The sequence below is a fragment of the Ovis aries genome, chromosome 5 (genome assembly GCF_016772045.2).
Source record: "Ovis aries strain OAR_USU_Benz2616 breed Rambouillet chromosome 5, ARS-UI_Ramb_v3.0, whole genome shotgun sequence".
NCBI lineage: Eukaryota > Metazoa > Chordata > Mammalia > Artiodactyla > Bovidae > Ovis > Ovis aries.
The window spans coordinates 11,080,483-11,107,223 of record NC_056058.1 but is presented as its reverse complement, the minus strand read 5'-3'; the positions used below and the strand labels follow the sequence as shown (position 1 = coordinate 11,107,223).

General features: G+C 54.4%; 2 protein-coding genes and 2 non-coding genes across 18 annotated transcripts; all 4 read right to left on the bottom strand.

Moving 5' to 3' along the window:
• Nucleotides 1-964: 964 nt before the first annotated feature.
• Nucleotides 965-18,761, bottom strand: TNPO2 (transportin 2). Of its 14 annotated transcripts, none has more exons than XM_027969563.2 (26): nucleotides 18,621-18,761; nucleotides 17,303-17,346; nucleotides 15,897-16,008; nucleotides 14,913-14,988; nucleotides 14,681-14,830; nucleotides 12,039-12,145; nucleotides 11,817-11,950; nucleotides 11,651-11,732; nucleotides 11,456-11,578; nucleotides 11,230-11,348; nucleotides 9,819-9,879; nucleotides 9,558-9,723; nucleotides 9,202-9,354; nucleotides 7,212-7,437; nucleotides 6,837-7,008; nucleotides 6,297-6,383; nucleotides 6,113-6,220; nucleotides 5,856-6,014; nucleotides 5,303-5,390; nucleotides 5,017-5,115; nucleotides 4,153-4,248; nucleotides 3,734-3,839; nucleotides 3,398-3,497; nucleotides 3,244-3,318; nucleotides 2,998-3,125; nucleotides 965-2,914 (listed from the first exon to the last, which is right to left on the bottom strand). In XM_027969563.2, the coding sequence occupies exons 3-25, from the start codon at nucleotides 15,993-15,995 to the stop codon at nucleotides 3,018-3,020; spliced, it is 2,694 nt and encodes an 897-aa protein (XP_027825364.1). In that variant the 5' UTR covers nucleotides 15,996-16,008; nucleotides 17,303-17,346; nucleotides 18,621-18,761; the 3' UTR covers nucleotides 965-2,914; nucleotides 2,998-3,017. The 14 variants fall into 14 exon arrangements, 13 of the variants coding, with proteins under 13 accessions (XP_027825364.1, XP_060271399.1, XP_027825367.1 ...); XM_060415416.1 differs by having other exon boundaries at nucleotides 3,734-3,809; XM_027969566.3 differs by lacking the exon at nucleotides 17,303-17,346 and having other exon boundaries at nucleotides 18,445-18,761.
• LOC132659917 (small nucleolar RNA ZL2) lies at nucleotides 5,187-5,262 on the bottom strand. The gene has a single exon (XR_009600951.1). It is a non-coding gene; the product is annotated as a small nucleolar RNA ZL2 (small nucleolar RNA).
• LOC114115090 (small nucleolar RNA SNORD41) lies at nucleotides 7,085-7,153 on the bottom strand. The gene has a single exon (XR_003589588.1). It is a non-coding gene; the product is annotated as a small nucleolar RNA SNORD41 (small nucleolar RNA).
• A 3,425-nt stretch (nucleotides 18,762-22,186) lies between the features above and the next one.
• Nucleotides 22,187-25,217, bottom strand: TRIR (telomerase RNA component interacting RNase). 2 transcript variants are annotated; one of them, XM_027969568.3, is made up of 3 exons: nucleotides 24,858-25,217; nucleotides 22,891-22,968; nucleotides 22,187-22,605 (listed from the first exon to the last, which is right to left on the bottom strand). In XM_027969568.3, the coding sequence occupies exons 1-3, from the start codon at nucleotides 25,209-25,211 to the stop codon at nucleotides 22,498-22,500; spliced, it is 540 nt and encodes a 179-aa protein (XP_027825369.1). In that variant the 5' UTR covers nucleotides 25,212-25,217; the 3' UTR covers nucleotides 22,187-22,497. The 2 variants fall into 2 exon arrangements, with proteins under 2 accessions (XP_027825369.1, XP_042105810.1); XM_042249876.2 differs by lacking the exon at nucleotides 22,187-22,605 and having other exon boundaries at nucleotides 22,892-22,968; nucleotides 24,881-25,217.
• Between the last annotated feature and the right edge of the window lie 1,524 nt (nucleotides 25,218-26,741).

Below are 26,741 nucleotides of genomic sequence, written 5' to 3'. Positions count from 1 at the left end.
TTTGAGCCAGGTAGTGTTACCTCACAAACTCTAAGCAGCACTAGCCCGTTCCCTCTTCTAGTATCCACGTGGCTCTTTGCTCAGTCACCTTAGCAGAGAACCCTAAGTACCCAGAGTACTGTAAGACTGATCATTTTCCAAAACGTACTTTCTCCCCTCCCCCTACTATATTTTCTCTATGGGACATACCGCTGTTTGACTGGTTAGCTTTATTCCTTCTCACTAAAATGCACACACTTGTTGAATGAAAATTGGTCATGTCAGCACTTTAAAATTTCTTCCAGGTTGATGCAGGTGATCGTTGGGTTGTACAGAGGTTGCAAGATTTAATCCTGAGGCCTCTGCATTCCCAGATAAGAGTTTTTTATTTGCCTTTAACTGTTGCGCATGTTTTCCTGGGTCCCACAGCCTTGACGTTGGGCTGAGCATTCTACAAATCCAGAGTCGTGAAACCAGCCGAAGAGTGCTGCAAGGTCTTGCTCCTTGCCACTCAGTTTAGTGTTTAGCCAATGGTGATTTTGAATCTGTGCTGTAGTGAGCTCAGGTTCTAGTGAGCTCCCAGACTGTAATTATGTCCCAGAGACTGTTGCATGTGTTCAGTTCAGTTGCTCAGTCGTGTCCGACTCTGCAACCCCATGAATCGCAGCACGCCAGGCCTCCCTGTCCATCACCAACTCCCAGAGTTCACTCAGATTCACGTCCATCGAGTCAGTGATACCATCCAGTCGTCCCCTTCACCTCCTGCCCCCAATCCCTCCCAGCATCAGTCTTTTCCAATGAGTCAACTCTTCCCATGAGGTGGTATGTTACCACATTTAATGTTTAATCTTACTTCCCCACTCCCCCAGTTATTTCCTGACCTGATTCCTGTACATCCCATTTCTAAAACTTTCCAGGACCCCCTCTACATGTCTTCTTTACTGCCAAAACCCAAGGACACAAGAGGCCAGATGGAGACCAAGGATTTCACAAGAAACTGATCTTTACTCAACAAAGTTCTACACAAGTGGAATCTCACGGCACCTTGGCGCCAGTCCCCAGCACAGCACAGTAACAAATGGACAGACCCTGGAGCCCGCAGGAAGAAAAGGATGAGGGGAAGGGGAGATGTGGGAACGAGAGGGACTGCAGATCGAGGCCAGTCAGGGTCTGCAGCCCTGGGCAGGGGAAAAAGGTTGAGAAGCTGAAACTTCGTTGTGCAAAAATCAACCAAAATAAATTAAAAAATTAAATAGTCTTCTTAAAAAAAAAGAGAAGAACTAGAAGCAGGCCCCCCATCTTGGATGAGAAGGGGTTACCAATCCCATCAGGCAGCCAATCCACACACCCCAAGACCCAGCAGAGGATTCTCCAAAGCACTGGAATTACCAGAAAATTAAATGGTTATTTTTTTTTTCTTTTCTTTTTTTACAAATGGCTTCCAGAGACCTGCTGGAGTTTCACAGCGGGGAACCAGCTGGGTTTATGGAATGTGCACCAGTGCCCCTCTGGCAGGGCCCCAGAGGGATGGATGGAGCAGGCCCCAGGATGCAGGAATCCAGTCAACCCCCACCCCAGCAAATCGCAAATCGCAAAGAGGCCCCCAAAGAAATAGAAAGCAGGGAAAAGAGAAAAGAAAACCCCAGTAAGGGGGTTGCAAGGCTTGGTTTCAGTTTCTAGGCCAAATGGGAAGTAACCATCCCTCCACCTTAGGGGAGCTTCTCCCACTGTGAAGGAATCCCCAAACAATCCCACAAGTGTCACTGTCCTAGTCTGGTGGGGTCTTATGGCTTGCTGGGAACTGCGGTCAGGAAGTCCCAGGGCCAGAGGCGGTAAGGGAGTATACCACCCTTCCCTTCCTCCAAGTCTTCAGTTTCTTTCTGGCTGGCAAAGCCTAAACCTTTGTCTTCTGTCACCATCAATTAAATGCCCTAGCCTGGCCCTTGTGTTAAAAGTCAGGCCTGAAAGAGTGCTCTTAGAAGCAGAGAAATGAACTGCCTTTGAAACGGACTTGCTTATAGCGGGGTAGGTGTCAGCAGCTCTGGCTGCTCCCAGCTCTCTTCAGTGGAAAAGGTTCCATCCAGCCCAGCATCTTCGTAAGTCACTGGGGCTCAGGGGAGGGAGAAAAAGGTGACCTCTGGCCAGCCCTGGCCACTTTGGTGGTCCCAACTTTTCTGGCTGGGATAGGAGAAGGAAGGGGGACACACTGGCCGAGGCTGCCACAGAGCTGGCAAGAAGTGTGCGGAGCAGGTCCAAAGCGTGCGCGTGCTGACTGAGTGGCCCCAAGGTGGCCATCCTCTTCCCCTCACCCCCACCCCAGGGTCCCCGTGGAGGTCCCCAACCCACCCAGCCCTCCCTAATCACTGCCAATTCCGGCAAAACAGCAGAAGCTTCTTAAACTCTAGATGCAGGTTACACGGAAGGCCTTACGAGTTAACTCAGGGGTTCACTAATTCTACTGTCTCCATGCAGTCGGGGAAATGGTGGGGCGGCTGGCCCAGCCTGGCTGGCGACAGCACCCGCACATGCGTGTAGCCATGTGTGTACATGTGAGTGTACGTGTCTCTACAAGGACCCCCCTCCCCGCCTGCTTTTCCCTTGCCTCATCCTAAGCCGGATTTGGTCGGCCGTGTTGATGCCTCCCTCCCACGTGGCTGGCCCAAGTAGGCTGCCTGAGGTGACCCCAATTAGAGCAAGGGGTCCTTGCTGCCAAGAAGTCCCACCCCCCTCCCGTTTCTAGGATGAGCGTGGAGGCCCCACCCACCTGCCCACCCTCTGACCAACCTCCAGCCAGCCATGGCAGGTAGATGGACGGGGAAGGCGTCTGGATTTGGGTCCCGCTAACTCCTCCCTAACCCCCCTCGACCAGGGCACAGCGACTTCTGGACGCAGCACGCTCCCCAGCAACCCCTCTGACGACGACGCAGACAGAAACCTGTGGGGAGAAGAGGGCGTTAGGGCCTGAGCCATCAGGGCTCCTGTGACAGCACCAGCCCTCTGTGAACACGGGCCCCATACCTGGCAGTCGCGATGCTCGTCTAGACCCCGTAGAAGGCGGCTAGCCTCTCCTTCAGCAGTGGCGGGAACTGCTCCGAGAACTGCTGCCAGTTTTCCTCCCCCACTTGGTCTTTGAAGCCATGGAGGATCTGCGGTGAGGGAGGTGGGGTGAGGGGCGCCCCAAGCAGGGCAAGAGGAGGGTGATCTCAGTCTCTCCCCACCCGCCACCTCCCAAGACTAGATTAGGGCCCAGCTGTGGGGCCTCACCTTATAAAACATGTCCCGAAGGTCATCCTTCGGGCTCACCCAGGAGGCTACGGCATCGCAGAAGAAAATAAAGTCCTGAAACGTGACGGATCCCGTGTGAGGGTCCGTCCAAGCCCAGCCCCAGCGCCTTCCCTCCGAGCCCAGCTGCCCCAACCTGCACGACGCCCCCGGGGTTGACGCCTATCATCATGCAGATCCCACGGAAGGCCGAGTCCTTCTCCTCGTTGTCCCTGATGTTCCTGAGGGACGTGCACCTGGTTTGGCGGGGGGAGGTAAGCGGAGGGGAATCAGCCCCTGGGGCTGGGGCACCGAGGACATCTATGGGGGACACTGGGGAGCGGCGGCAGGTCAGTGGGTGGTGGGGCTGGGCTGAGGGAAGCAGGAGGTCAGGGCTCGGTGGGGCTGGATCGGGTATCCATGGCTGGGCAGGGCAGGGCTGGGTGGGTACTGGTGAGGGATGGGGTGGGGCCCCACCCGGGGAGGCACACACCAAGGCCGGATGAACTGCTGCAGCATGGGGGCCACCTCCTGCGGGCACACGTAGCCCAGGCGGCCGATGGTGATGGCTGGAATGGCAGAGGGACTCGTCAGGCGACCTGCAACCCCGAGCGGCCCGGGTACGTGGCGGGGCCTCCAGCACAAGGCGCCAGCCCCACCCCACGGGCCCCAAGGGAACAGCTCCTGCCAGCTGCTTGGGTCCCCAAGCTTGACCCAGTCAGGGTCTGCTCCCCATCCAACTTGGGTCTCTCCTAGGTCTGCCCTTAGGCCAACATCCTTCCCAGGCCTCCACCCATTGCCCTATTCCCGTTACCATCCCTGGTTCTTTCCCAAGATATCTTTGTCAGCTACCCTCCTGGCTGGGAAGCCCCACCCCCGGGAGACGGCCAGTGGCTCAGGCCTGGTGCCCACCTGTGTTTTCCAGTAGTGTCTTGGGCGTGTTGGGCCGGTTGATGATCTCCACCAGATTGTTGAGGACCATCTGCACATAGGGCTGCATCTCTGCCCCTAGAGAACAGAAGAGTCGGAGCCCTGCATGGCCCACAGCACCCACACCGACCCTAGCTGCATCCAGACACCGGCCGACCAGTGAGCGAGCAAACAGCCATCTCTAGATGTCTGCAGTCCAGGATCCATGGCCAACCAGACACAGACCCGCACCTGCCTAACACCAGAAGCCTCCCTGGAGTCACTGCTGGACACCAGGGTGAGACTACACCACCCAATCTCCCCAAGGGGTAGGCAGGGCCAGGGGAACCTTCAGAGAAAGTCTCCCAACGAATCCCAGTGGGGCTTTCAGTCAATTGCCTGGAGAGGAAGGAGGTGATGGTGAGTCCAATAAAAACCGGCCTCCTGTCCCTGTGCCTCTTTGGAGAAGCCAGTTACACATGGTCTTTCAGCCATCTGTCCCCATCTCAGATGAAAATGTTCAGAGGTGTCGCCTTATCCCTGGCCAATTGGCACCTGCCTCAAGGGGCACTAGGGTACTCAAGAGCAGTGGTCCCCAACCTTTTTGATTACCAGGGACTGGTTTCATGGAAGACAATTTTTCCAGGGACTGGAATGGGATGGTTTCAGGGTGATTCAAGTACATTACATTTACTGTGCACTTTACTTCTATTATTATTACAGCAGCTCCACCTCAGATCATTAGGCATTAGATGCCAGAAGCTGGAGACCCCTGCTCTAGAGGGAACCTGTTGATCAGGGTCCTGCCACCAGGCTGGGAACAAGCCAACAGGAAGGGAAAGGACCTGCCCACCTATGGGCACTTACCCATCTGCATGCAGATCTCACCAATGGCCCAGGTGGCATTGTTGCAGACAGAGATGAACTCGGGGTTCAGGTTGGTGCCCAGGATGGGCATGAACTCAGCTAGTGGGGAGAAAGAGGGGTGCTGAGCAGGGGGGCCAGCCAGGGTGAAGCCTCTGGAAACCCGAGGGGTAGGCCCCATCAGACAGTACGAATACATCCCAGTTCGGTCACAGTACTCCCAGGTCATCTTCTCCATCACTTGAGGCCAGGGTTGGGGTCATGGGTGGGGACGTAATGAGTGTCGTACCGATACAGGGCTTGACATGGATGAAGCAGGCTTTGGTGAGGTCTCCCAGGAGGGCGAAGGAGCTCTGCCGGACCTCAGGCATCGAGTCCTGGGGGTCAGAGGAGGGTCAGTGTGGCAGGGCTCCCCTTCCCCCACCCAGCTAGGGGCACAGTTCTTAGAGCATGAGCTGACACTGCCTCTTCCTAGCACCAAGGCTGCAGGCCCATCTGAAGATCCAGGACTCAGGGGCACATGAATGAGTGCCCTGTGCAGGGTACCACTTAGAACTGCTCCCCATACTGACACGCTGGGGGTGGGGAAGTGATGCTGGAGGCACTTGTGCTTTCACATTTCCTATTTTCTACTTTTTAATTTTCTACTCTGTTAACTTTTTCAATGAGATTTTACTCAAGTCTCATTTGAATCACTTTCTAAAATAATCACCAGCTCTTTTAACAAGTCCCTTCTAATATCCTTGGGGCATAACCAAGGCCCTAAGTCCAGCCCAGGGAGCCCACAAAGGCTGCTGGGGGTCACCACTGTCCACTGAGAGGCCTGCGAGGGGTCCACCCACCTGCATGCATTGAAACAGCAGTGTCATGATGTTGCTACGGGCGACCAGCTGCTCCACGTGTCCACCCAGGCCCTCAGCCAGGCCACTGAGTAGGTCTAGTGCCACAATCATGAAGTCCTTGTCAGGAGCCTCATACTGCTCAGGGTGCTGGGTGTACATCTGGGCACAGAAGGGGGAAGGCAGGGTGAGGGGAGTGAGCTCAGGCTGGGGCAGCAGCAGAGGGCCGGATGGAGGGGTGATGGCAGCGGGCTGCTCACCATGGCCTGGGCCAGCGTCTTCTGCACCAGGGTGACGCAGCGCTGGTAGACCGGCTCGCAGTAGGGCAGGAAGCCGCTCTGCAGGGCAGTGGCTACTGATGACAGGCACTGGCAGAGAGAAGGGCAGGAGAGGTGAGCTTGGGTGAATGGACAGGCCACGGGAGAGGGCCTGAGGCGGACTCACCTCCAGCAGGGGGAAGAGGTCCTTGTCTTCATCTTTGAGCTCGTTCCACTTCTGAATCAGCGGAGGCATCAGCTTCTGGATGTATTCCTGGAGAGGGAGCAGGAAGTTGGGGATCCCTGGATACAGGTGGCGGCCTGGGAACCAACATGACTCCCTCTGACTCAAGAGGCGCTCATTGTTTGAACCATGAGGTCTAGGTGCATTTCTTTGGCTCCTGGGGTCCTCACCAAGTAGCCAGACCTCCAGGCCCTTCTAGTTCACTCCCTTCTCACCCATCCTGAGCCCCACCCCTGCGCTGGTGCTTCCTGCTTCCCACGGGCCCCTGAGCTCCCCTCGCCCAGCACTTACCACGCTGTCTCATAACTGTCTGTCTCCCCTACTAGACTGGGAGCAGGGCGAGGGCAGGGGCCGGGTCTGTCTGCCTGCCTGTCGAGGTCATGGCCACGTCCCTGGCGTGCGACAAGGGTCGCCACCAGGTCACTGGATGCCAGGGAGGGGGACAGGGGGGATCAGGAGGAAGGAGCTGCTGTGGGGTCTCACCGGCTGGTTGAGGTGGTGGCCCACAGAGTCAGCCAGGGTGCCAATGGCGTCGTAGAGGATGAGCAGATTCTTGTGCTGGTATTTGCCGAAGGCAAAGACGAGGGTGTCTAGGATGTAGCTGAGGTAAGGCACCAGCTCCGTGCAGGCCTCCTCCTCCAGGGTGGCGAAGGCACTGGAAGGGGCAGAAGTGTTCAGTGGGCCGCCACCGGTGGGACTGGGCTCTGGGTGGGGTTCAGGAAGGGGACACTCGGGATCAGCCAGTACGAATACAGTGAGAAATCAGAGCACTGTCAGGAGTCAAGTATCATCACTTCCCGGAGGGCAGCCAGTGGGGCAGGTGAGGTGAGGTCTGTGGGGCCAGGGGTCGAGGGTCACCTGCAGGCCGCCTCCTGTACCCTCTTGTTGCCATCCAGGATTCGCTTGAGCAGCTCCGTCATCAGAGGCTTCAGGTGCATGTCGGGGGGCTGGCTAACCACCCAGTGGGCATAGCGGCTCAGGGTCCAGCAGGCGATGGAGCGGACCAGGGCCTTCTTGTCCGACAGGCACTGGATGAGGTGCGGGATCAGCTCGGGCAGGTAGGGCACCATGCCCTGCATGCAGCCTGAAAGGACCGGGCACAGAGGCAAGGCTGAGCCAACTGGGCCAGGCCACATCCACCCTTCTGGGCAGAGGGGGAAACTGAGGCATGGAGGTTAGTAACTGTCTCAAAGGCACAGAGTCAGTGAAAGGCAGGGTGGGGATGGGAAATGGCATCAGACTTCCTTGGTGGTCCAGTGGCTAAGAATCTGCCTGCCAATGCAGAAGATGCGGGTTTGATCCCTGGTCTGACAAGATCCCACATGTCTCGTGGAGCAACTAAGCCCACGTGCCACAACTACTGAAGCCCATGCACCCTAGAGCCTGTGCACCGCAACAAAAGAAGCACCTCAATGAGAGGCCCCTGCGTCAATGCGTAGGCTCTGCTCGCAACTACAGAAAGCCTTCGCAGCAACAAAGACCCAGCACAGCCAAAATACATAAGTAAATACTTCCCTTTCCATCAGCCCCACCCCATCCCAGGGCTTGTGCTGCCATCTGGTTACTCTATGTGTGTGCTCAGTCGTGTTCAACGCCTCGCGACCCCATGGATTGTAGCCTAACAGGCTCTATCCATTGGATTCTCTAGGCAAGAATACTGTAGTGGGTAGCCATTTCTTCCTTCAGGGGATCTTCCCAACCCAGGGATCAAACCCACGTCTCTTCCATCTCCTGCACTGAAGGTGGATTCCCTACCACTGAGACACCTGGGAAGCTACCTGCTCACTAGTTCATAGATGGTTGGGCTGCAGAGTTAACTCAGCCTGTATGGGCAGCAGCAACCCAGATGGACAGGAAGCACCTTTCTTTTGAAACCTTTCTTAGATGTCTGTGACTTTTTTCTTACTTTTCATCTTCCCTTTCTAAAAAACAAAAATTCTGAATGTGTCTGTCTCTCTTTTCACTGCAGATCACAGCATACCCCTTGACCGTCCCAGCCCTGAGATCTATTTTCACCAGTTCAGGGTCAATTCCTTGAGATCTTTCCCATTAAAATGAACAACACTTCACATGTTCCAGCAGACCTGGGTGCTGAGGTAGTTGTGTGTGTCTGCTATCACAGATCTGGAAAGCCCTCTGGTAATTCACCCTGTGCACACCGTCAGGACAAAGGGAGCCAGAAAAGTGAAGGAAACACCACCTCTGCACACTTCTGATCCTGGCAGGCCAGCCTCGCAGTCAGAGCAGGTCTGAAGCCCAGCTTCATCCCAGGTGACAAGAGAAGTGGTGTAATTCTCTTTGCAGCTGAGTTTCAAGAAACCTACCTCCTCGGGTGGCACTAAGCCCACAGGACAGGGCTGCCTGTTATTACTGTTGCTGAACTATGCTTAAGACCTCATGGAACTGCCTTTCTTTGAGAATTAAGGAAAGGACTTGCATTTGGGGGTCCCTTTCAGGCCTTTGGGCTGAGGTGGTGGTTGTTTAGTCACTAAGTCTTGTCCGACTCTTTGTGACCCCATGGTCTATAGCCCGCCAGGCTCCTCTGTCCATAGGATTTCCCAGGCAAGAATACTGGAGTGAGTTGCCATTTCCTCCTCCAAGGGATCTTCCCAACCCATGGATCATGCCTGCGTATCTGGCATTGACAGGTGGATTCTTTACCACTGGGAAGCCTGATCTTGGGCTGAGGGGAAGATTCAAATCCCAGAGCTGCTTGGAGTGGGCTGAGCAGGCCACTGGAGAGAACCTGGGGATAGCCTCACCCTCACCAGCCCTCCCTGGCCCAGCCCCATCTCACACCAGCATAAGGCTCAGAGGTCACACACAGTCAGGCTGGAGGGTCACTTACCCTCAGCAATGGCACCCAGCACCAGGATGCCTGACTCCTTGACCACCCACTCGGGGTGGAAGAGGAGGTCCTTGAGCAGGGGGAGCAAGTGGGGCAGCAGTTCCTCCCGGAAGACGTTGGCCAGGACATCCAGTGCAGCCGCCGAGCACTTCCCTGGGGCGGGAGGGGAAATCGGGGGGCGGGCTCAGGGAAGCACATGGGGCAGGCCACCAGCCCTCCTTTCTGTGACCCCTGGGATCCAAGGTTGTGATTTGAATCTTTGTGATTTGCTCTGCATAGGCTCCCTCCCTCTGAGAGGGAGCCCAGGGCCTGCTGTCCCCTACTCCTCACTTCATACTGCAGGCCAGGCCACTCACTCAGATTCCAGTCGGACAAAGCGTCATCGTCATCATCGTCCTCCGCGTCCTCTGAGCCGTCAGGCCGCTCGGCCTCATGGGGCAGCGTCACCGTGCGTGACTTGTGGAAACGTGGCTTGATGTCCTGTTCACTGTCAGGGACAGCCTCGTCCTCCTCAACATCCCCCTGTGGAGTCAGGCAGATGGCTGAGAACCCTAGAGGCCCCCAGCGCCCCAGCCTTCCTTCACCCTGCCAGTGACTGGTGGTCAGCCCTAGCTAACCTTCAGCAGGATGATGTCGATTTCCGAGTACTTCATCCCTTTTACCAGGATGGGGATCAGCCTGTTGGAAGAGAGGCTGTTAATCAGGATGCAGGGGCCCTAGAGACAGCTTACAGCCTGGGGAAGAGGGAAGTGGAGAAGAGTTGCAGGCAGGAGCATCAAGGAGCCGAGGGGTAGACTGTACATGCCAATTCCATTTGTCCTGCATCCATTAATTTCTCTTAGTGGATACTATTCCGAACCGAGTCTCAGCCACTGTGACTGGGTCAGAGCTGACACTACTCCTAGCTCTACAGGAATGCTCTTGATCCAGACCCCTGGCCACTCAGTGAATTCCAGACCCCCACACACTCTGAGAAGCTTGGAATAGTGCCTGACCCCTTGATGTTTAGTCGCTAAATCCTGTCCAACTCTTTTGGAACCCCATGGACTATAGCCCATCAGGCTCCTCTGTTCATGGGATTCTCCAGGGAAAAACACTATACTGGGTTGCCATTTCCTTCTCCAGGGAATCTTCCTGACCAAGGGATCACACCTGTCTCCTGCACTGGTAGGCAGGTTCTTTACCACTGAGCCACCAGGGAAGCCTGATCCCTAACGTGCCATAAAGCAGTGATACATGGCCCTGCCCTGTCACCAGGCACTTCCTGGCATGGGGCCAGGTTGGGGAGCTAACAGGCAGGGCAGCCTCCCCAACTCCGCTGGAACCCATGCACCTCAGGATCAGATTTTTTTTTTTTTTTTTTTTGATCAGAGATTTTGACTAGAGACTTCACTGAGTCGGGGACAGACAAGTGATTCAAGTTGATCAAAGAGGATCAGCCTTAGAACTTCTACAGAGACACTATAAAAGAGTAATGTAAAGAGAGACTGTCTTTACTCTGAGGTTCCCAAGCTAGAAGGCTGCAGAAAGTACTACCATGAGGGCAGGCTGTGCCTGAGAACAAAGTAGACACAGAGGAAGTAGATCTGAGCCCAGATGGTCTGCTGTTCACATCCTTTGAGCACCTGGATCCAGCTATGCCTGAAGCCTCTGCTGCCTTTTTTCCCCCTCTGGCTGTGCCAGGTCTTAGTTGGAGCACACAGGATCTTCACTGTGACATGAGGGATTTTTAGTTGAGGCATGTGGGATCTAGTTCCCTGACTAGGGACCTAAACGTGGGCCTCCTGCATTGGGAGCAAGGAATTTTAACCACTGGACCACCAGGGAAGTCCCTCTCTGTTGATTTCATCTTTTCCACCTATAACTTAACCTAATTTTTAATCCATTAAAGCTACATACCTACCATTTGCAAAATAAACGCACACAGGAATAAAAGCAAACCAAGACAATTGATTGGCACAGGCTAGCACAGAAGGGAAGACAGAGGGGTGGAGTCTGGGGTGGACAGAGGGCAGGAGCAGCACTCACTGGACCAAGTGGGAGGCCAGGACTTCCTTGCAGATGGGCTGCTCGGCCAGCGTCAGCCAGAACTCACAGGCCTCAAGGGCCACGTTCTCATCGTGGTCCTGAGTCCTCTGCAGCATGTACTGGGGTGGAGTAGGAGAAAAGACTAAGGCCAGGCCCGGTGAGGGGTGGCGCCCCACAAGCCTCCCACCCCACAGCACCCGCACGGGCTGCCCTTGGGCAGGTGTACCTGGATGATGCTATGCATGTGGGGGATGAGCCTGTCAATCCGCACTTCCAGCAGCATCACTAGTGCACGGCACACGTTCTTCCGCACCTCAGGGTCATCGTCCACAGCCAGGGCAAACAAATGCTGCAGGGGAGCCGGGGTCAGCTGCAGCTGGGCCCTCAGCCTTCCCCCTACACTCCCCAGCCCATGGCCTACCTCGATGAAGGTGTCAATGTTATCCATCAGCGCCTGGGCCCGGTCCATGATGAACTGATTCACACAGGCGATGGCATGGGACCTGGCAGGGAGTGGGTCAGCACATGGGTCACCCCCAACCCCACCCATCCTGCCCCCTCCCAACCCCCTGCAGACCCCCACCCACCGGATCTTGGGGCTACAGTGCTTAAAGAACTGAAGGAACTTGGGGATCATGATGTTGAGGGGCCTGTTGAGGGCATCGCTGTCCAGCAGTTCGGACGAGTCCTCACAGATCTTCTGCAGGGCTCCGAAGGCTCCCTGAGTGGAAAGCAGCAGACACATGGGGAGGAGTCCCAGCCGGAGCCCAGTTCCCGCTTAGGCAGGCAGGCCACGGCTGGTCGCCTACCTCACAAGTATTGTAATCCTCCGAGTTGAGAAGGTTGCACAGCTGGGGCAGCAGCTCGGGCCACATCTGCAGCTCACCCTTGGAAGCGATGGTGGTGATGAGAATGCCTGGGGCGGCCAGGAAAGGAGGCTGCCTCAGGCTAGGTGCAGGCCTGCCTGGCGCCCCGGCCCTCCTGTTGTGCGATCATTCCACCAGCACACATGCTGTAAGCCCTACACACACTTTTTTCTTTTTTTTTTTTTAGTCACGTGGCATGTAGGATCCTAGTTCCCAGACCAGGAATCAAACCCCTGCCCCCTGCATTGGAAGCACAGAGTCTTAACCACTGGACTGCCAGGGAAGTCCCCTACACATTTTTGAGATTCTTTTTGTTTTTCTGTATGCCAGGCCTGTCTCAGGCCCTGATACAGCACAGAACTAAACACAAAATACCTGCCTTTAGGAGCGGATCTCTCTAGTGAGGGAGGCTGCCTGGAATAAAGATAAATCAGTAAAAGTCCTGGGAGGCAAGATGCCAAGAGCTGAGGGAGGAAATGGAACTGAGAAAATAGTTAGCAAGGACTCAGGGTGAATGTAACAGTTTTTAATTCAGTGGCTCAAGAAGGCTTTGTTGGGTGACACCTTGCTATCTGAGCAAAGACCTGAGGAGGTGTGGGAGAAGCCATCTAGGTCCCTGGGGAAAGAACAACTCAGGCAGAGGGATCTGCAGGTATAAGAAGTCCAGGGTCATGCACAGAATTGGTGTGCTCCAAGACAAGATGGTAAGGAGCCAGCGGGGCTGAGCAGAGGATGATGGGGAGAGTGGCAAGAGATGAGGGCTAGGAGGGGGAGGAGGCATGTCGTGCAGGGCCACGGCGGCCTCAGGGAGGACCATGTCCTGCTTATTAGAGACCCAAGTGCGACCTGCAGTAGGCATGTAAAGTGCACAGACTCTGGAGCAGTCTGGCAATTGAGCTGAATATGGGTGATGTCAGTGCAGAGATAGTATATTTAGAGCCAAGAGGTAGCAGAGTTTCCCAAGGTGGGGGAAGCTGCCATCGCCAACATGCCAGATGACCCTGGTTCACATGTCTGCTGGGAAAGGCATTCCCTGCAGTGGGCAGACTGGCAATGGAGTCCCCAGGCCCATCCCTGTCTGTGTAACCTTGGCCACATTACCTAAGGGCTCTATGACTCAATGGGAATAAGGAACACCACCCTCCTGGGACTTCCCTGGCAGTCCAGTAGTTAGATTCCACAATTTCACTGCCCGGGGTTCAACTCCCCGTTGGGAAATGAAGATCCCACAAGCTTAGGGTGCTTGGGAGGCTTCAGTGATTTAACTGAAGTACTTAAGAGCAGAAACTGGTGCCGAGAATGAGTTTGGTAAGTCCAATTCCTCCTGGTGGCCTCAGAGAAGGCTAAGGGTCACTTTGAACAAAGACAACAGGCCCCAAGATCAACACTTCCAGCAGGTCTAGTAGCTAGCTCAAATTTTTAATACTATCTTTTTGTCTTCATTGCATTTATGATTAAGGCTACCTTCCCTTTGAAAGTGAAAATGTCCAAGGCTCAGTTATCTCTGACTCTGTGTAGTTCATGAGGCTCCTCTGTCTATGTAATTCTCCAGGGAAGAATATTGGAGTGGACTGCCATTCCCTTCTCCAGGGGATCTTTCCGACCCAGGAATCAAACCTGCATCTCCCCAGACTATCTGAGCCACCAGGGAAGTCTACCCTGCTGTACAGAGCAAGCAAATCTGTCTCCCCTTCCCACCCTTTTTATTGCCATGCTGCATAGTTTGCAGGATCCTAAGGCTCCTGACCAGGGATTGAACTCCAGAACCCTGTAGTAAGAATCCTAATCACTGTCTTGTTGTAAATAGTTATAAACAATTTCCACTTTAAAGTAATATTTAAAGTTGATATAGAATTAAATTTTAAAGTTTTCAATTATATGTCAATTATATCTCAGGAATTCCCTGGCTATCTAGTGGTGGTTAGAATCACATTTTCATTGCTAAGGGCATAGGTTCAATCACTGGTAAGGGAACTTATTAATTAGTTAAAATTAATGAATTACTAATGAAATAAAAATTACATATCAGCAAATCTGACGGGGGTGGGGGGGGGGAGTAGAAAGTAAGTTGGGAACAAATAGTAGGGCTGGTGTTTATCAGTAGTGAAAAGGCTTAAGGTAAAATTGCTTGAAAGTTCTTAGTCCTCCTCCTATAACTTCCTCAGGCAGTCTTTTGGAGACAGGAAGATTCTAACACAAACCTAACCCACATTTCTCCGAAGTTATCATTGGTGAGTTAGCAGAGAGCCCTTATATTTTAGTCTGCTATATCCTTGGAGCTAACAGAAAATGCTGGATGCTGAGTGACTGCCTAAGAAGTAAGAACAGCTGTTTCAGGAGAGAGTGGTTCAGAGCATGGACCTGATTTGGTCACTTCTGAGCTCTGTTACTGGCCAGACAAAGACTCTTCACATCTATGTGCCTCAGTTTCCTCATCTGTAAAATGAGAGCAGTAACAGCACCACCAACTGATGGTGCTGGAACATTCAGTGAATCAACATCATTAACATATTGAGAAGGTTCTTGGCCAAGAGTGCCAGCTCAGAGAATCATCAGACACTAACTGCCACTGAGCTCTCTCTCACCTATGGTGGCCCGGATGAGCGAGGAGGCGTCGCCGATGTTGTTGAGACATTCCTGTTTGATGAAGTCGGCCACAGGCGGTGGAAAGCTCTGGTAATGTGCCTTCACGTTGTTCTTGAGGATGAGACCACTGAGAGAGCGAGTCGGCTCATCTGTGGGAAGAGGGCTGGGGCTCAGGAGACCACAGGGGAGAAAGTGGGGTCGGCCTTGGCTGGAGGGGCGCCAAGGACATACCTTCCGACTTGAGTCTCGTCAGGACGAATATCAGGTAGTTGTTGAAGTCAGGAAACTGGTTCAGTTGTTTGAGTTTCTGCGAGATTGTTAAGGGTCTTGGCAGACAGGGGCCCTCCCGGGGTGGGACTCCCACTCTTACTGCCATATAACCTGACTGCTGGGATTGGGCAGCCAGCTCCTGGGACCCCACGTGTTAACCCCCATGCCCAGAGTAAGGAAGCATTTCAGACACATGAGATTCATACAGCAGATAGGGGAAAATGCCTCAGCTTCCCACCACTCCTGAAGATCTGGCCAGAGCAGGAGAGGGTGAACAAACTCTGCTCTATCTGAAAATTAGCAGAGGCTACTCAGCTGTGCTACTGCTGCTAAGTCGCTTCAGTCGTGTCCGACTCTGTGCGACCCCATAGACGGCAGCCCATGAGGCCCCCCCATCCCTGGGATTCTCCAGGCAAGAACACTGGAATGGGTTGCCATTTCCTTCTTCAACGCAAGAAAGTGAAAAGTGAAAGTGAAGTCGCTCAGTCGTGTCCGACTCTTAGCGACCCCATGGACTGCGGCCCACCATGCTCTTCTGTCCATGGCATTTTCCAGGCAAGAGTGCTGGAGTGGGGTGCCATTGCCTTCTCCGCTACTCAGCTCTGCTCACTAGCAATTTAACAGGGCATACTTTTTTTCTTAAAGGGACCTCACACTTTTAAGTGAAACTTGCTTACGGTATACATATATAGATTAAAAGTTTAAGAGTATTTTAAACGTCCAACTGAAAAAAGGAAATTTTACTCACGAACCTAAAGCCAAGCACCAGCAAAAAGTGTCTCCCTCTCTGCTGGGAAAGGGACCCAAGAATTCTAATCCTTAATTGTTTGCCGAAGTTCGCTCCTGCCTCAGCAGAAAGAGTCTGGGAACTAGAGATTCGACCCCTTCCTCTCCGGGAGATGCACTTGTTTGGCCCGGTCCCCCCAGACCCGGAAGGAAGGATACATCCTGCACGATGCGTTGCGTGGCTGTGTTAGGCGACTGCGAGTCTTTGAGCAGCTGAAGGACCTGCTGGAGGCCTTGCTCGTCTGGCTGCCAGTCCATGGCGCAAGGCGAACTGCGGGGGTAGGGGCCGGGATCAGCACCGGATCTCGGAGGCTCTGTGGCAGTCCCAGGCTGAGCCCCCGCTGAGGTGATGGCGGCGGCGGCGGTAGCAGGACTGGAGCGTCCTCGGCGGACAGGCGGAGGCCGCCGATCCACGCCCGCCCAAGTGCGGGGTCCCCGCCAGCTGCGCCATCCACGGCCACGCAGTCGCGGGCTCGGGAGCGCGGGCGGGGTATGTGGAAGGAGGCCATGCGAGGCGGCGGCGGGACCCGGAGAATCCTCATCCCACCCAACGCCGGGCCTTCGTCCCACCTCGGCCCATGCCGCCGCGCTCGGCTGCGGGCCCTAAGGCTTCCACTTCCCTCGAGGCTGCTCGGCGAGGACCCAGCCACCTCCCCATTCAGGAGCCCTGCCCCAGAACACAACAGCGCCCCAGCCCCTGTGGTCTTTCCCGTGCCGGCACGCAGTCCAGCGATTCCCCTAATCAGACCCAGAGCAGTCGGCAGACAGGTCCCCGATGCCTCTCCAAATGAGAGTCAGCGAAGGCCTGCCTATTCGGCAACAGAAGCCCCCTGGACGAGTCCCTGTCGCTTCCCCAATCAGGTCTGGCCAAGCCTCCCCCCACACAGTTCCAACAACCCCACGCCCCAGTCAGCACTAACTCCCACTGATGGATCACTACTGCTTCCCATAATCAAGTTGTACCAAGCCCCCCACCACCTCTAGCCGTAAAACGTCTTCGTCCGAGCCCTGCAGCTCCCTCGTTAGGCCTGGCCAAATACCCCCGAGGCATTTCCCCCAAATGCACCCAGCTACGCCTCGCAGTCAGAGCCAGCAAAGCCCTCTAGGCCGAAGTCTCACGCCCCTCCCTATCAGGGCCCAAAACCGCCGCCCCCAACTTTTCAACGCGGCCTCCCACAGTCAGACCCAACCAAGCCCCTCCGAAACAGACCCCCACACACACCCGATCCTCGCGACGTCCCCTAATCAGGCCCTAAGCAGTCCCCATACACTTCCCCAATCAGAGCCCCTCCAGCCCGACCCCAGCAGCCCCAGTGGCCCAATTTTCGCGGCACCCGGACCTGGCCCGGCTCCGAGGCCCCACCCCCTAAGCCAGGCTTAGTTTCCCCATCCCCCGCCCCGGCCCATTCTCGCTGCCTCTCCAATTGGGCCCAACTAGGTTCTCGGCCTTTCCCGGTCAGGCGCGGCCCCGACGCCCGGGCCGCGCGCAGCGCAGGCCCGGAGCCCGGCGGGGGTCGACGAAAGCCAGGGCCAAGCCGGTCGGGGTCCGGGTGAGGCTCACTTACCCGGCCTCGGGCGGCAGCAGCGAGGCCTTAAGCTGCGGCTTCTCCTGAGACTCGCGCGGAAGGAGGGAGCCAAAGAGAGGGAGTAATAAAAAAAAAAAAAAAAAAAGAAAGAAAGAAAGAAAGAAAAAGAAAACGCGGCTGTATATGAACCGCGGCGGCTTCCGTACGCCGTTCAAATAGGCCTAAATGACCCAATTGCGAAAAGCAGCGGTCGCACGTGGCCTGGCACCAGGGAGACCTAGACCCCGCCGAGGTCGGGTCACGTGACCAAAGAGCCGGCGGCCCTCTAGGCCTCTCTGGCCAGCTGGTCCTCCCACCGTCTCGTTTTTTCAGCCTCGCTCGCTGGCTTGACAGGAGCTCTTTGCTGCAAACAGGAGTTTGGTGGCGCGCGGGACTTTTAGGTATAACTCCCCTTAGCCAGAACCATCTTCACTTTGTCACCCACCCACCCCCAATAACTGAACTGTGCCTTCCTCCCCCATTTTGAGAGTACGTAGCAGAAGTACTGTGCGACCAAAGAGTTGAGGGGACAGAGCCTAGGGTGGGCTTTATACCCCATAGACAAAGGAGGGAAAGCCAAACAAAGGGAGTGCCTGAGACTGGCTGGGCTCCTAAAGAAGCCTCTGCCATATTTTGGGTTATTTACATTGCTGTTTGACAAATATATAAGGTACCCTACGAGGACATAAAATTTTAAACGAAGTGAAATAATAAAGACTAGAGCAAAAGACCTAACTCCTTTCTCTACCTGAATCAGAATGAGGTGAAACAATTCAGGAAATTTAAGGACAGGAAGATGGGAAAAAAAAAAAAAAAAGACATTCCGTGATTCTTGCACCATCTGAGGACAAAGTAGGGCACCTCTTTTCCAGGAGCAGGAGAGTCCCGGTTCTCTCCTCTCCCACCCCACCCCCATCCACGTCTCCACCCTGCTGACGAAAAAGGTGGGCGACCTTCTGCCACTCCAACTTTAGTTTCTCCATTTGTCGAACAGATACAAGACTAGATTGCTGGGTTAGAGATAATCCAAGTTAAGCATTACAAAACCTACAGTAAATTGTTCCTCAAAACGTGGTTTTTACTCCCCGAGGTTCAAGGTGGTCCTTTTACTGCATTTGGACCCTCCCTAAATCAATATTTACCGAGTCAACTAGGGCTCTAATCCCAAAGGACATCCCAGTCCTGCCTTGAAGGCCGTTTTGGCCTGCGGGGAGGCACAGGTTAACTCTAGCCCCAGACTGGAAGGAGACAGATTTCTCAGTCCACTTGCCCTTGGCAAAGTCAGTCCTGGCTCCGTTCATTCATGAAAAATAGATACCTAAGGCCTCTCTTGACGAAAACCGAGGCCGCCAGGATTTGGGACGAGTCAGTTGAAGCCACACTCCACTCCAAGAGTCAGGATCCTAAAGAAGCAGACGAGTCCCACCTCACCCGGCTCCGCTGAACAGGAACCGGGTTTGAGAGACACGCGCCGAAAGCCGCCAACACATGCGCAATGGTCTTCCCTCGTGCGACCTGAGGGCCTAGAACTACGAATCCCATCCTGCCTTGCGCAGGCGTCGCCGAGCTTACGAACTCTGGCTGCGACTCAAACCTGAATGGTCTAGAGACTTTCTGGATTTGTGTGTTGAGCAGGACGAACGAGGTTGAGGGAGAGGGTGCAAATCAGTTTTCTGTTCAGGGTTAGGGGTTGCCTCAGAAAGAGTCGGGTAGGAAGCGAGTTGGAGATGCAGGAGAGAATTTGTTAATGCTCACGCCCCCCCTTTTTACTTTCTTTCCTTTTTTTTTTTTTGCCCGCGGAGTGTGGCATCGGGGAGTCTTAGCTCTCTGACCAGGGATTCATCCTGTGCCCCCTGCAGTGGAAGTGCGGAGTGTTAACCACTGGACCTCCAAGAAAATGCCCCTCCCCCTACTTTTGATACGTCAAGTTTCCAGCGGCTCTGCGCAGGCTTTGTGGGGAGGAGTCCTGGAAGAAGAATGTGAGCGTTGCTGCCAGTATGATCCACAGTATCGGCCCTCATATGATCACGGGTCTTTTTCTCTTCCCCAGATGGTGGGTTTCAGTACTGAATCGAAAAATCGGAAAGGAAAAAACAAAACAAAACAAAAGCCCCCTGACTTCTTATGCACCTACTGCCTTTCAGTGTATAAATGGTATTCTCACGACAGCCCTGTACACAGCAAACTTCAACTAGAAGAGCTCAGTGCAAAAGAAACTCAAAAAACTGGAGCCCAAACAGGAATCTGAGATAAGAGACAAACACATCTCAGTTAACAACAGCCTCCCTGCCTGAGCACATCACACTGCACCCACATTTCAAGATATTTCTCAAACAAGGTCGCCAGACACAAAGCAACTGCTCCATCTTGAGAAACAACAGCCCGTTTGAATGTCAAGGTTAATGTTGACTATATGAGCATTGTTCTTTACTTTAGAACTTCACTCTAGATGTTTCAGTATGTTATCCTTATTTTATAGATGAATAACCTGAACCACAGAAAGGCTAAATAACTTACCCAAGATCACACAGCTAACAGACACCAGAAAAGTTTGAAACTGGGACTGTGTGACTCACCAAAACCTGAATTTGATTCTCCGCCCTCTTCACTTTTCCCAGGTCAGGGCAGGTGAGCTCAGTGAAAGGAAGTGCTGACACTCCAGAATAGAGGGAGCTGCTGCAGGGGCGACCTACTTCTCCCACTTCTTTCTTTTTAAAGATCCAGCGGCTGTTGTGGCTTTGAAGGAGGAGGAGGTAGAGATGGCTCCATGAGCTTCCTATATCCCCTCCCCCATACTACATCTCCAAGGCTAACATCACACCTGGGCCAGCTCAGCATCATGAAAGGAGACCTTTCGCCCCATGTGGGAAATAAACCAGACAAGCCTTACTGTGTGTTAGCAAGAAGTAAGGAGGCATGTCACCTGTTTCAAAGTGTATTTGCTCACTCTTCAAGCTGGGCATGATTCAGCTCAGTCTTTGCACTTGCTGTTCCTCAAGCCTGCAACACTCTTCCAAGGACCATCCTCACTGCCTGTCCCACCTCTTTCAGGACTTGCAACAGATGGTGTGACCATTCTTGACCAGTTTACAGTTGCCATCTTCCCCCCCCGCCCCCCATCACAGATCCTCTTTCATACTGCCCCCCGGCCCCTGCATAGAATGTATAATGGTGTTGTGTGTTTTTTGTTTCTTGTTTCTCCCACAACCACAATGTTAGCTCCACTAGGAGGACAGGGAATTTGGACTGTGTTGATACTTGCAATTCCCCACCACCCACCCCCCCAGTCTGAATCTTGCAGTGTGAAGCTGTGTGCGTGTGTTGGGGGCGGGGGGGGGGGGTCGCTCAGTTGTGTCTCTTTGCGACCCCGTGGACTGTAGACCACCAGGCTCTTCTATCCATGGGATTTCCCAAGCAAGAATACTGGATCGGGTTGCCATGTTCTCCTCCAAGGAATCTTCCCGACCTAGGGATGGAACCCACCTCTCCTGTGTCTGCCACGTTGGCAGGCAGGTTCTTCACCACTGGGCCACCTGGGAGGCCCCATGGACAGGTGCTAACTCAGCCTTCATCCTTCTGCCTCTACAGGTCCCAGGCATGTGGTGACCACCATGGTCCTTGGAATCATGATGCTCCCCTAATAGGAGAGGGCCTGGAGCCTGGCCATAGGATGGGCACGAGTGCCAAGAGGCTCAGCATTCATGCCTGGGAAGGCCTGGGAGATGGCCCCACAGCTAGGATGCTTCGATGTTGCTCCATAATAGATTTGAGTTAGGAGGCACAGTCATCTTAACACCTTGGTTGGCTCCACGGAGAGCAGGCACCCAGGTAGCCTTCAGCTCCAAATAGGATGAGCAATGGGGCCAGGAAGACACAGAATTACAAGGAACACTAGTAGGGGACTAGGGGCACCAGGCTTCCTTCAGGACATCTTGTCCCCTAGTATAGCAGTTGTCCTGTTCTGCAAGGTGGGACAAACAAGCCCTTTTGCATTCTTTCTCCTGATCATATAAAAAAACACACCTTCCCTGGAAGGGCTACAAGTCACTGGCAGGACAGACCAACCCCACTGGAACCCAGATCCTGGTCCTCTTTACTTCCTCCACTGCCAACACCCCATTAGCTCCTCTTGCCTGATCACAGCCTGGTCTCCATCTCCCAGGTTCTGCCCAGACCCTTTCAGCCAGAGGGATCCTGTTAAGATATAAAACATACCATGCTGCTCCTTACCACAGCCCCTCAAAGGTTTCTTCTTACTAATAAAGTCCCAAATTCTCACCCTAGCACACAAGACTCTGCATATAACACACCCAGGCTTCTCACTCAGCCAGTTCCTTTCAGAGTGGCCTCCTCAAAGCTCCCTGTAAAGGCCAGGCACCCTCCCTGTCTGTATACTGGCTGTTCATTACCCCACAGACAGGCTTCCTCACCTCCCTCAGGACTCTGATCAGATGTCTCCCTACAGCCTCTCTCCTGTACTTCTTTGCAGTCATCTCCCCAAATGGGTTCCCCTTTTAATCTGTGTCTGTTTCCTTCCACAAAGGCAGGAAGCACACGTGGTCTGTTTTGTTCACTGCGGTGGCCACAGGGCGTAGAAAAACCCAGGCACCCAGTAGGTGCTCCTTGTCTTCGGATCTGAACTGACAGCTTTGGCCCAGCCCAGATGGGACTGTGCAGACACTGAACAAGAGCAGCAGCAGGGCGTGGGGTGTATGTCTCAGGCGTGAATCCTGAGGAGAGTTCAACCCCAGGAGGGGTTGCACCCCCATTATCCCCGATACCCCCACATCACTGGGGCAGACCCAGCCTTTGGTAGGTGTGCAACCAGCCAAGAGGGAAGGGCTTAAGTTGGAGAGAGCAAAAAAGGCAAACCAAGCACACAACTCCAGCACTAAGTCATGTTCTTTACTTCCCAGAAGTGATGGCTAAAGGGTGGGAGGGGGGGTGAGAAAAGGAAGACAGAAAGAGCCAGGGGGAGGGAGGAGAGGGGACAGTAAAACACTGTTCTACGAAGTCTCAGGAGGCAAGTGCTCAAGGTAAAAAAGAGTCCTGGAGAATCATCCGCAGCTGCGGGAAGCATCTCGGTTTCCTTCTGTGTATAAGTCCTTGGGGGGAAAGGCTGCCGCGCTGCCACTGCATTAAATAGTTATGTACATCGCAGAGAGTCCCAGGCCGTGGGCAGGCAGGGAGGGGGGTCATTTCACCAGGGGCCGCGTTTTATCATCATCACCGCACTGGTGGGCTTTGTACTTTTTCACCTCTGCCATGTACTTGGCCCATGCATCACCTTTACTTGTTAATACCTGTTGGGGGGGAGGAGGGATACACAGGGGGTTGGGAAGGGGATGCCAGGAACCAGGGTCAGGACTGTCCTGAGACAGCTGACCCACCCACAGCGTATTGGGTCTGAGACAAAGATAAGCAGAGGCAAGTTATCTAGGAGCTGGGTTGAAAGCCCTCCTCCCCCACCCAGTACATCCATCCAAGGGCCAGATACTGAAAAGGGAGGGATGGGGCACCTCGGCCAGGCGCTGAGGCTAGAAGGAAAAGGCAACAGAGGCAGTCCCTGCCACAACCGGTCTGCTCACCTCATCCTCCGTCTTCTGCTTCTTGGCTACTATTCCCGTCTTGAGGGCTAGTTTGTTCCCGCCTCTGCGCTTGCCCACCTGGGTGAAGGGACAGAAGACTGCAACGGTTACAGGAGCCGGGGCCCGCCCTTGGCGGTGCTGAGGCCCACTACACCTTCCTAGCCCGGCCCGGTGGCCCGTCCCGACGCCGCGCCCAGCTCCACCAGCCGGCCGACCTGCGCAGCAATCAGAGAGGAGCACACGCGACTCAGCACCTGCCCTGGGCCCATGATGCCCAAGCAGTCCTGGGCCCCCCAGCTGTCTTCCCAGGGAGAGAGAAGAATCCCCACATGAGGGGGATGAGCTCTGTCCTCACTATCCCCTAGTACAGACCACACAGGCAGCAACTGCTCCCTTTATTGAGCACTTACTGTATACTAAGCCCTGTGCCAAGTGGCTTTGGACGTATCATCTCCTTCAACTTTCAGTTACCTTAAGATGAAGGTCATAACCGTCCCCATTGGACAGATGAGGAAACACCTTTGAAAAGGAGAAGCCTGTCCCCTGGATCATGCTGACAGCAGACAGTGGAGCTAGATTCAGGGTCAGGTATGTTGAGTCCAGGGAGCAGCAATCTTAGCCACCGCCTGATGCTGTTCCCTGACACCTAACCTGGCCTGGCCTCTTTGAGGGCACTCCCGCAAATGCACCCCCCCCGCCCCGATGACCAAACGGAAAAGGCAGTGACAACTACTGCTACTCTCATTCACAGGGGGGCACTCGGCTGCCACCCAGTTCTCACACCAGCCCAGGCCCGGTCACTTCCCATTCTTCAAATGTAAGATTTAGCCTGAACTTTCCCGGTCCTCTATTTTCTCCCACGAACTGAGGGCTTCTTGTGCACCAAGGGCTGTGACAGGCTTTACAGACATCCTGTCCCTAGCCCTCAACCAGGTGTTAAGTGACCTGAGCTGCTGAGACTATTCTCACGCTTTTTTGACAGATGAAGAAACTTGACGCACCCCCACCCAAGTCCATTACTCTTAAGTCAACACTTTTTTTCTCCACACCACAGGAACTTGCTCTCAACACGAGACAAAGCCAGCTCAGGGTTGACAATCAATATAGGTGCCCTTTTTTTAGCCTAGAGTTTCTCAATCTTAGGCACTAATGACATTTTGAACAGGATCATGTTTGCTGGAGAGGGGGAGGAGAGAATTGTTCTGTTTCTGGATGTTGAGCAGCAGCTCTGCCCTCTGCTCATGAATGTCCGTCCTGATGACCACAGATGTCCCCAGACTTCGTCAAGTGTGGAGATGGGGTAGGTGGAAATCATCCCCAGTTGAGAACCATTGGTTTAGCCCTTCCTATAAGGCTTGCCCAATGGTAATCACATAAGAAGATGCCCATTTTTGCAAGCAGGGAAAATGAGGTTAGGCCATCTCAGATGCTCCGGGAGAGCAGTGATGCCTGTCATGTTCAGCACAGCATATCCATCACCTAGCACAGTGCCCAGCACAAGGTAAGGTGCTCAATAAATGGACACCGGACGAAGGAAAATCATGGAACTCAAGCAAATCTCCTAGGTCACACAGTAAGCAGTCTGAGTCTTTCATTCACACAGCTCAGACTCCAGACTTGAATATGACACCCATTCTCATAGTGGGAGATGGTCCCCAAATCCAAAGTTCGGGTGGGTACCACTCAAACAGGAATTCTAGTACCCTGGTCTCCCGATCCTCGGAACGCTGTTTCCAATGGAATCCCCCCCCCAGCTCCCAGTTCCTGCGGGCAGACTCCTGGGGTCCCCATCTCCGCCCCCAGACCTCTCTTGTAGGGAATCCAGGTTCTGAATCCTCAGCGGATGACCCAGACGGCCCCCTGATCGGAATCGGAGGGTGGACGTGGATCCCGATCCCCTTTCTCGGTCCCGATTCCCCAGGCCAAGGAAGACCCTGGCGCCCGCCCCCACCCCCGCGGCTCCTTACGAAGCTGAGCGTGGGGCCCGGACCGCCCTTCCTCTTCGGATCCCCGGGACCCGCGGCGGCAGCGGTGGCTGGCTGATCGGGTCGCTGCGGGCCCGGGGGCGGCTCCTCCTGCCGCTGCCGCTGCTCCTCCTCCATCTTCCGCTTGAACAGCTCCAGGAAGCTGCCGTCGTTGGCGAACAAGTTCACGCCGCCCGACACTGGGCTCGAACCCGCGCCCGACACTTCATCATCGCCGCTCTCGGGCGACGTCCCGGGCCCGGACTCAGCCCATCGGCTTCCGCCGCCGCCGCCGCCACCCGCAGGGCCCGGCGCCTCCCGACCAGGAGGCTCCGCCCGTCTCCCTCGGGCAGCCATTTTGTCACCAGGTGCCGCGCAAAGGACTCCGGGAAGGCCGCTCCCGGCCCCGCGCTTGGCGCCCGAGAAGCCTGGTCCCGGGCAATGCATGCCGGGAAGACCAGTCTGGTGCTTAGACGACCGCAGTGGGGGCGGGGCATGAGGGGCGGGGCGAATGAGGAATAAGGCCTGACGCTGCGCGCCCTCAACCAGCTGCCCCGGCCCGCCCTGCCGGGTCCGGCGGAACATCATAACCCTGCTAGGCTCCTGCTGGCGTTACGCAAAGATGGTCTCTTCCGGAATGAGACTATTGTTTGGTTCTGAGTGTGTAGCTGGCTCTCGGAGTGCGGTTCCCGCGTGGGACTCGGTGGTGTACTAGCTTTTCGGGGCTAGAATCTCCTTCTGACACCAGGGATAATCTCAGTGAGGGGAGAGACGTTGCTTGGCTGTGTGCTCAGCTGATAACCTCGGAACCTGGGTCCCTAACTAAAACTAGCCAGAGGGCATATCTAGCCTGGTCCCCGAGAACAGAAATGGGGGTGTCTCTGGATTAGGTACCTATCTCTGGGATGGAGCTTTCATTTGGAAATAGAGACACAGCTCACTCCAAGGAGCTGAGAGGTTCATATCTGCAAATCAAGGTATTACTTTATGTGCTGCTGCTGCTAAGTCGCTTCAGTTGTGTCCGACTCTGTGCGACCGCATAGACGGAAGCCCACCAGTCTCCCCCATCCCTGAGATTCTCCACGCAAGAACACTGGAGTGGGTTGCCATTTCCTTCTCCAATGCATGAAAGTGAAAAGTGATTGTGAAGTTCTTTATGTGCTAGAGTACCGAAATGAAGCCACGGATAGTTCTAGGTTGGAGCCTCCAACTAAGGTATAGTGTCCTCAAAAGGGCCTGCGACCAAGCATGTATTCCTGCCCAGGGCAGAGTTTCAAACAGAATTGGCTGAACTGAAGTTTCCCTTCGAACCTGGGGTAAAGTGGAAGCAGGTTTTGGGGAATCGGGTGCCTTCTACAACAAGGATGCAAGCCCGCAAAGGAGCTCAGGGCTCACTGGACAAGGATCTGCGGACCTCGCCCCCAACTGGAGTAATTCTCTCTCTAACCCACTCGCAGCGCCGAAACTGTCTCCAGCAAACTAATCGGTTCGTCTGTGATTGGTTTGCGTCAGGAGCCCGATGGCTCCCAGCCAATTGAATAACAGAAGAGACGGACCTGAGGGGTGCTGGGACCTAGTTCGGAGAATAGGGGCGGGAAATGATCGACAAGAAGTTGAGCCTATGGAGTCAGGTCAGGGTGGACCTCGGAACTAACTTCTTGAAAAGGGTATGGAATGGGTGTTTGGTCGGTTGCTAAGGGAAGGTTGGTGCTACCGGGACGTGAGAGTGATTGGTGAAAGTAAGAAAAGATGTAGCCAATGAGAGGAGTGCTGCTAGACTTAAAGGCCAATCAGTAAAGGGGAGTATCCTGGGATGTACCAATGCATTAATTAGACAGGGGGACGCTTTGAAGAAAATGTAGACAAGAGGCTGACATGATGAAGCTT

Bases quoted from the DNA above. Each gene is read 5' to 3' on its own strand.
- TNPO2 (XM_027969567.3), bottom strand. From the start codon at position 15,995: ATGGACTGGCAGCCAGACGAGCAAGGCCTCCAGCAGGTCCTTCAGCTG. The intron at 9,724-9,818 runs GTTAGCTAGGGC...CTGACTCCACAG, and splicing joins TCGACATCATCCTGCTGAAG to GGGGATGTTGAGGAGGACGA. The intron at 3,126-3,243 runs GTGAGGCCCCAC...CCCTCACCGCAG, and splicing joins TTCGGGACATGTTTTATAAG to ATCCTCCATGGCTTCAAAGA.
- TRIR (XM_027969568.3), bottom strand. From the start codon at position 25,211: ATGGCTGCCCGAGGGAGACGGGCGGAGCCTCCTGGTCGGGAGGCGCCG. The intron at 22,969-24,857 runs GTAAGGAGCCGC...CCCTTCACCCAG, and splicing joins CGGGCCCCACGCTCAGCTTC to GTGGGCAAGCGCAGAGGCGG. The intron at 22,606-22,890 runs GTGAGCAGACCG...CCCCCCCAACAG, and splicing joins AGCAGAAGACGGAGGATGAG to GTATTAACAAGTAAAGGTGA.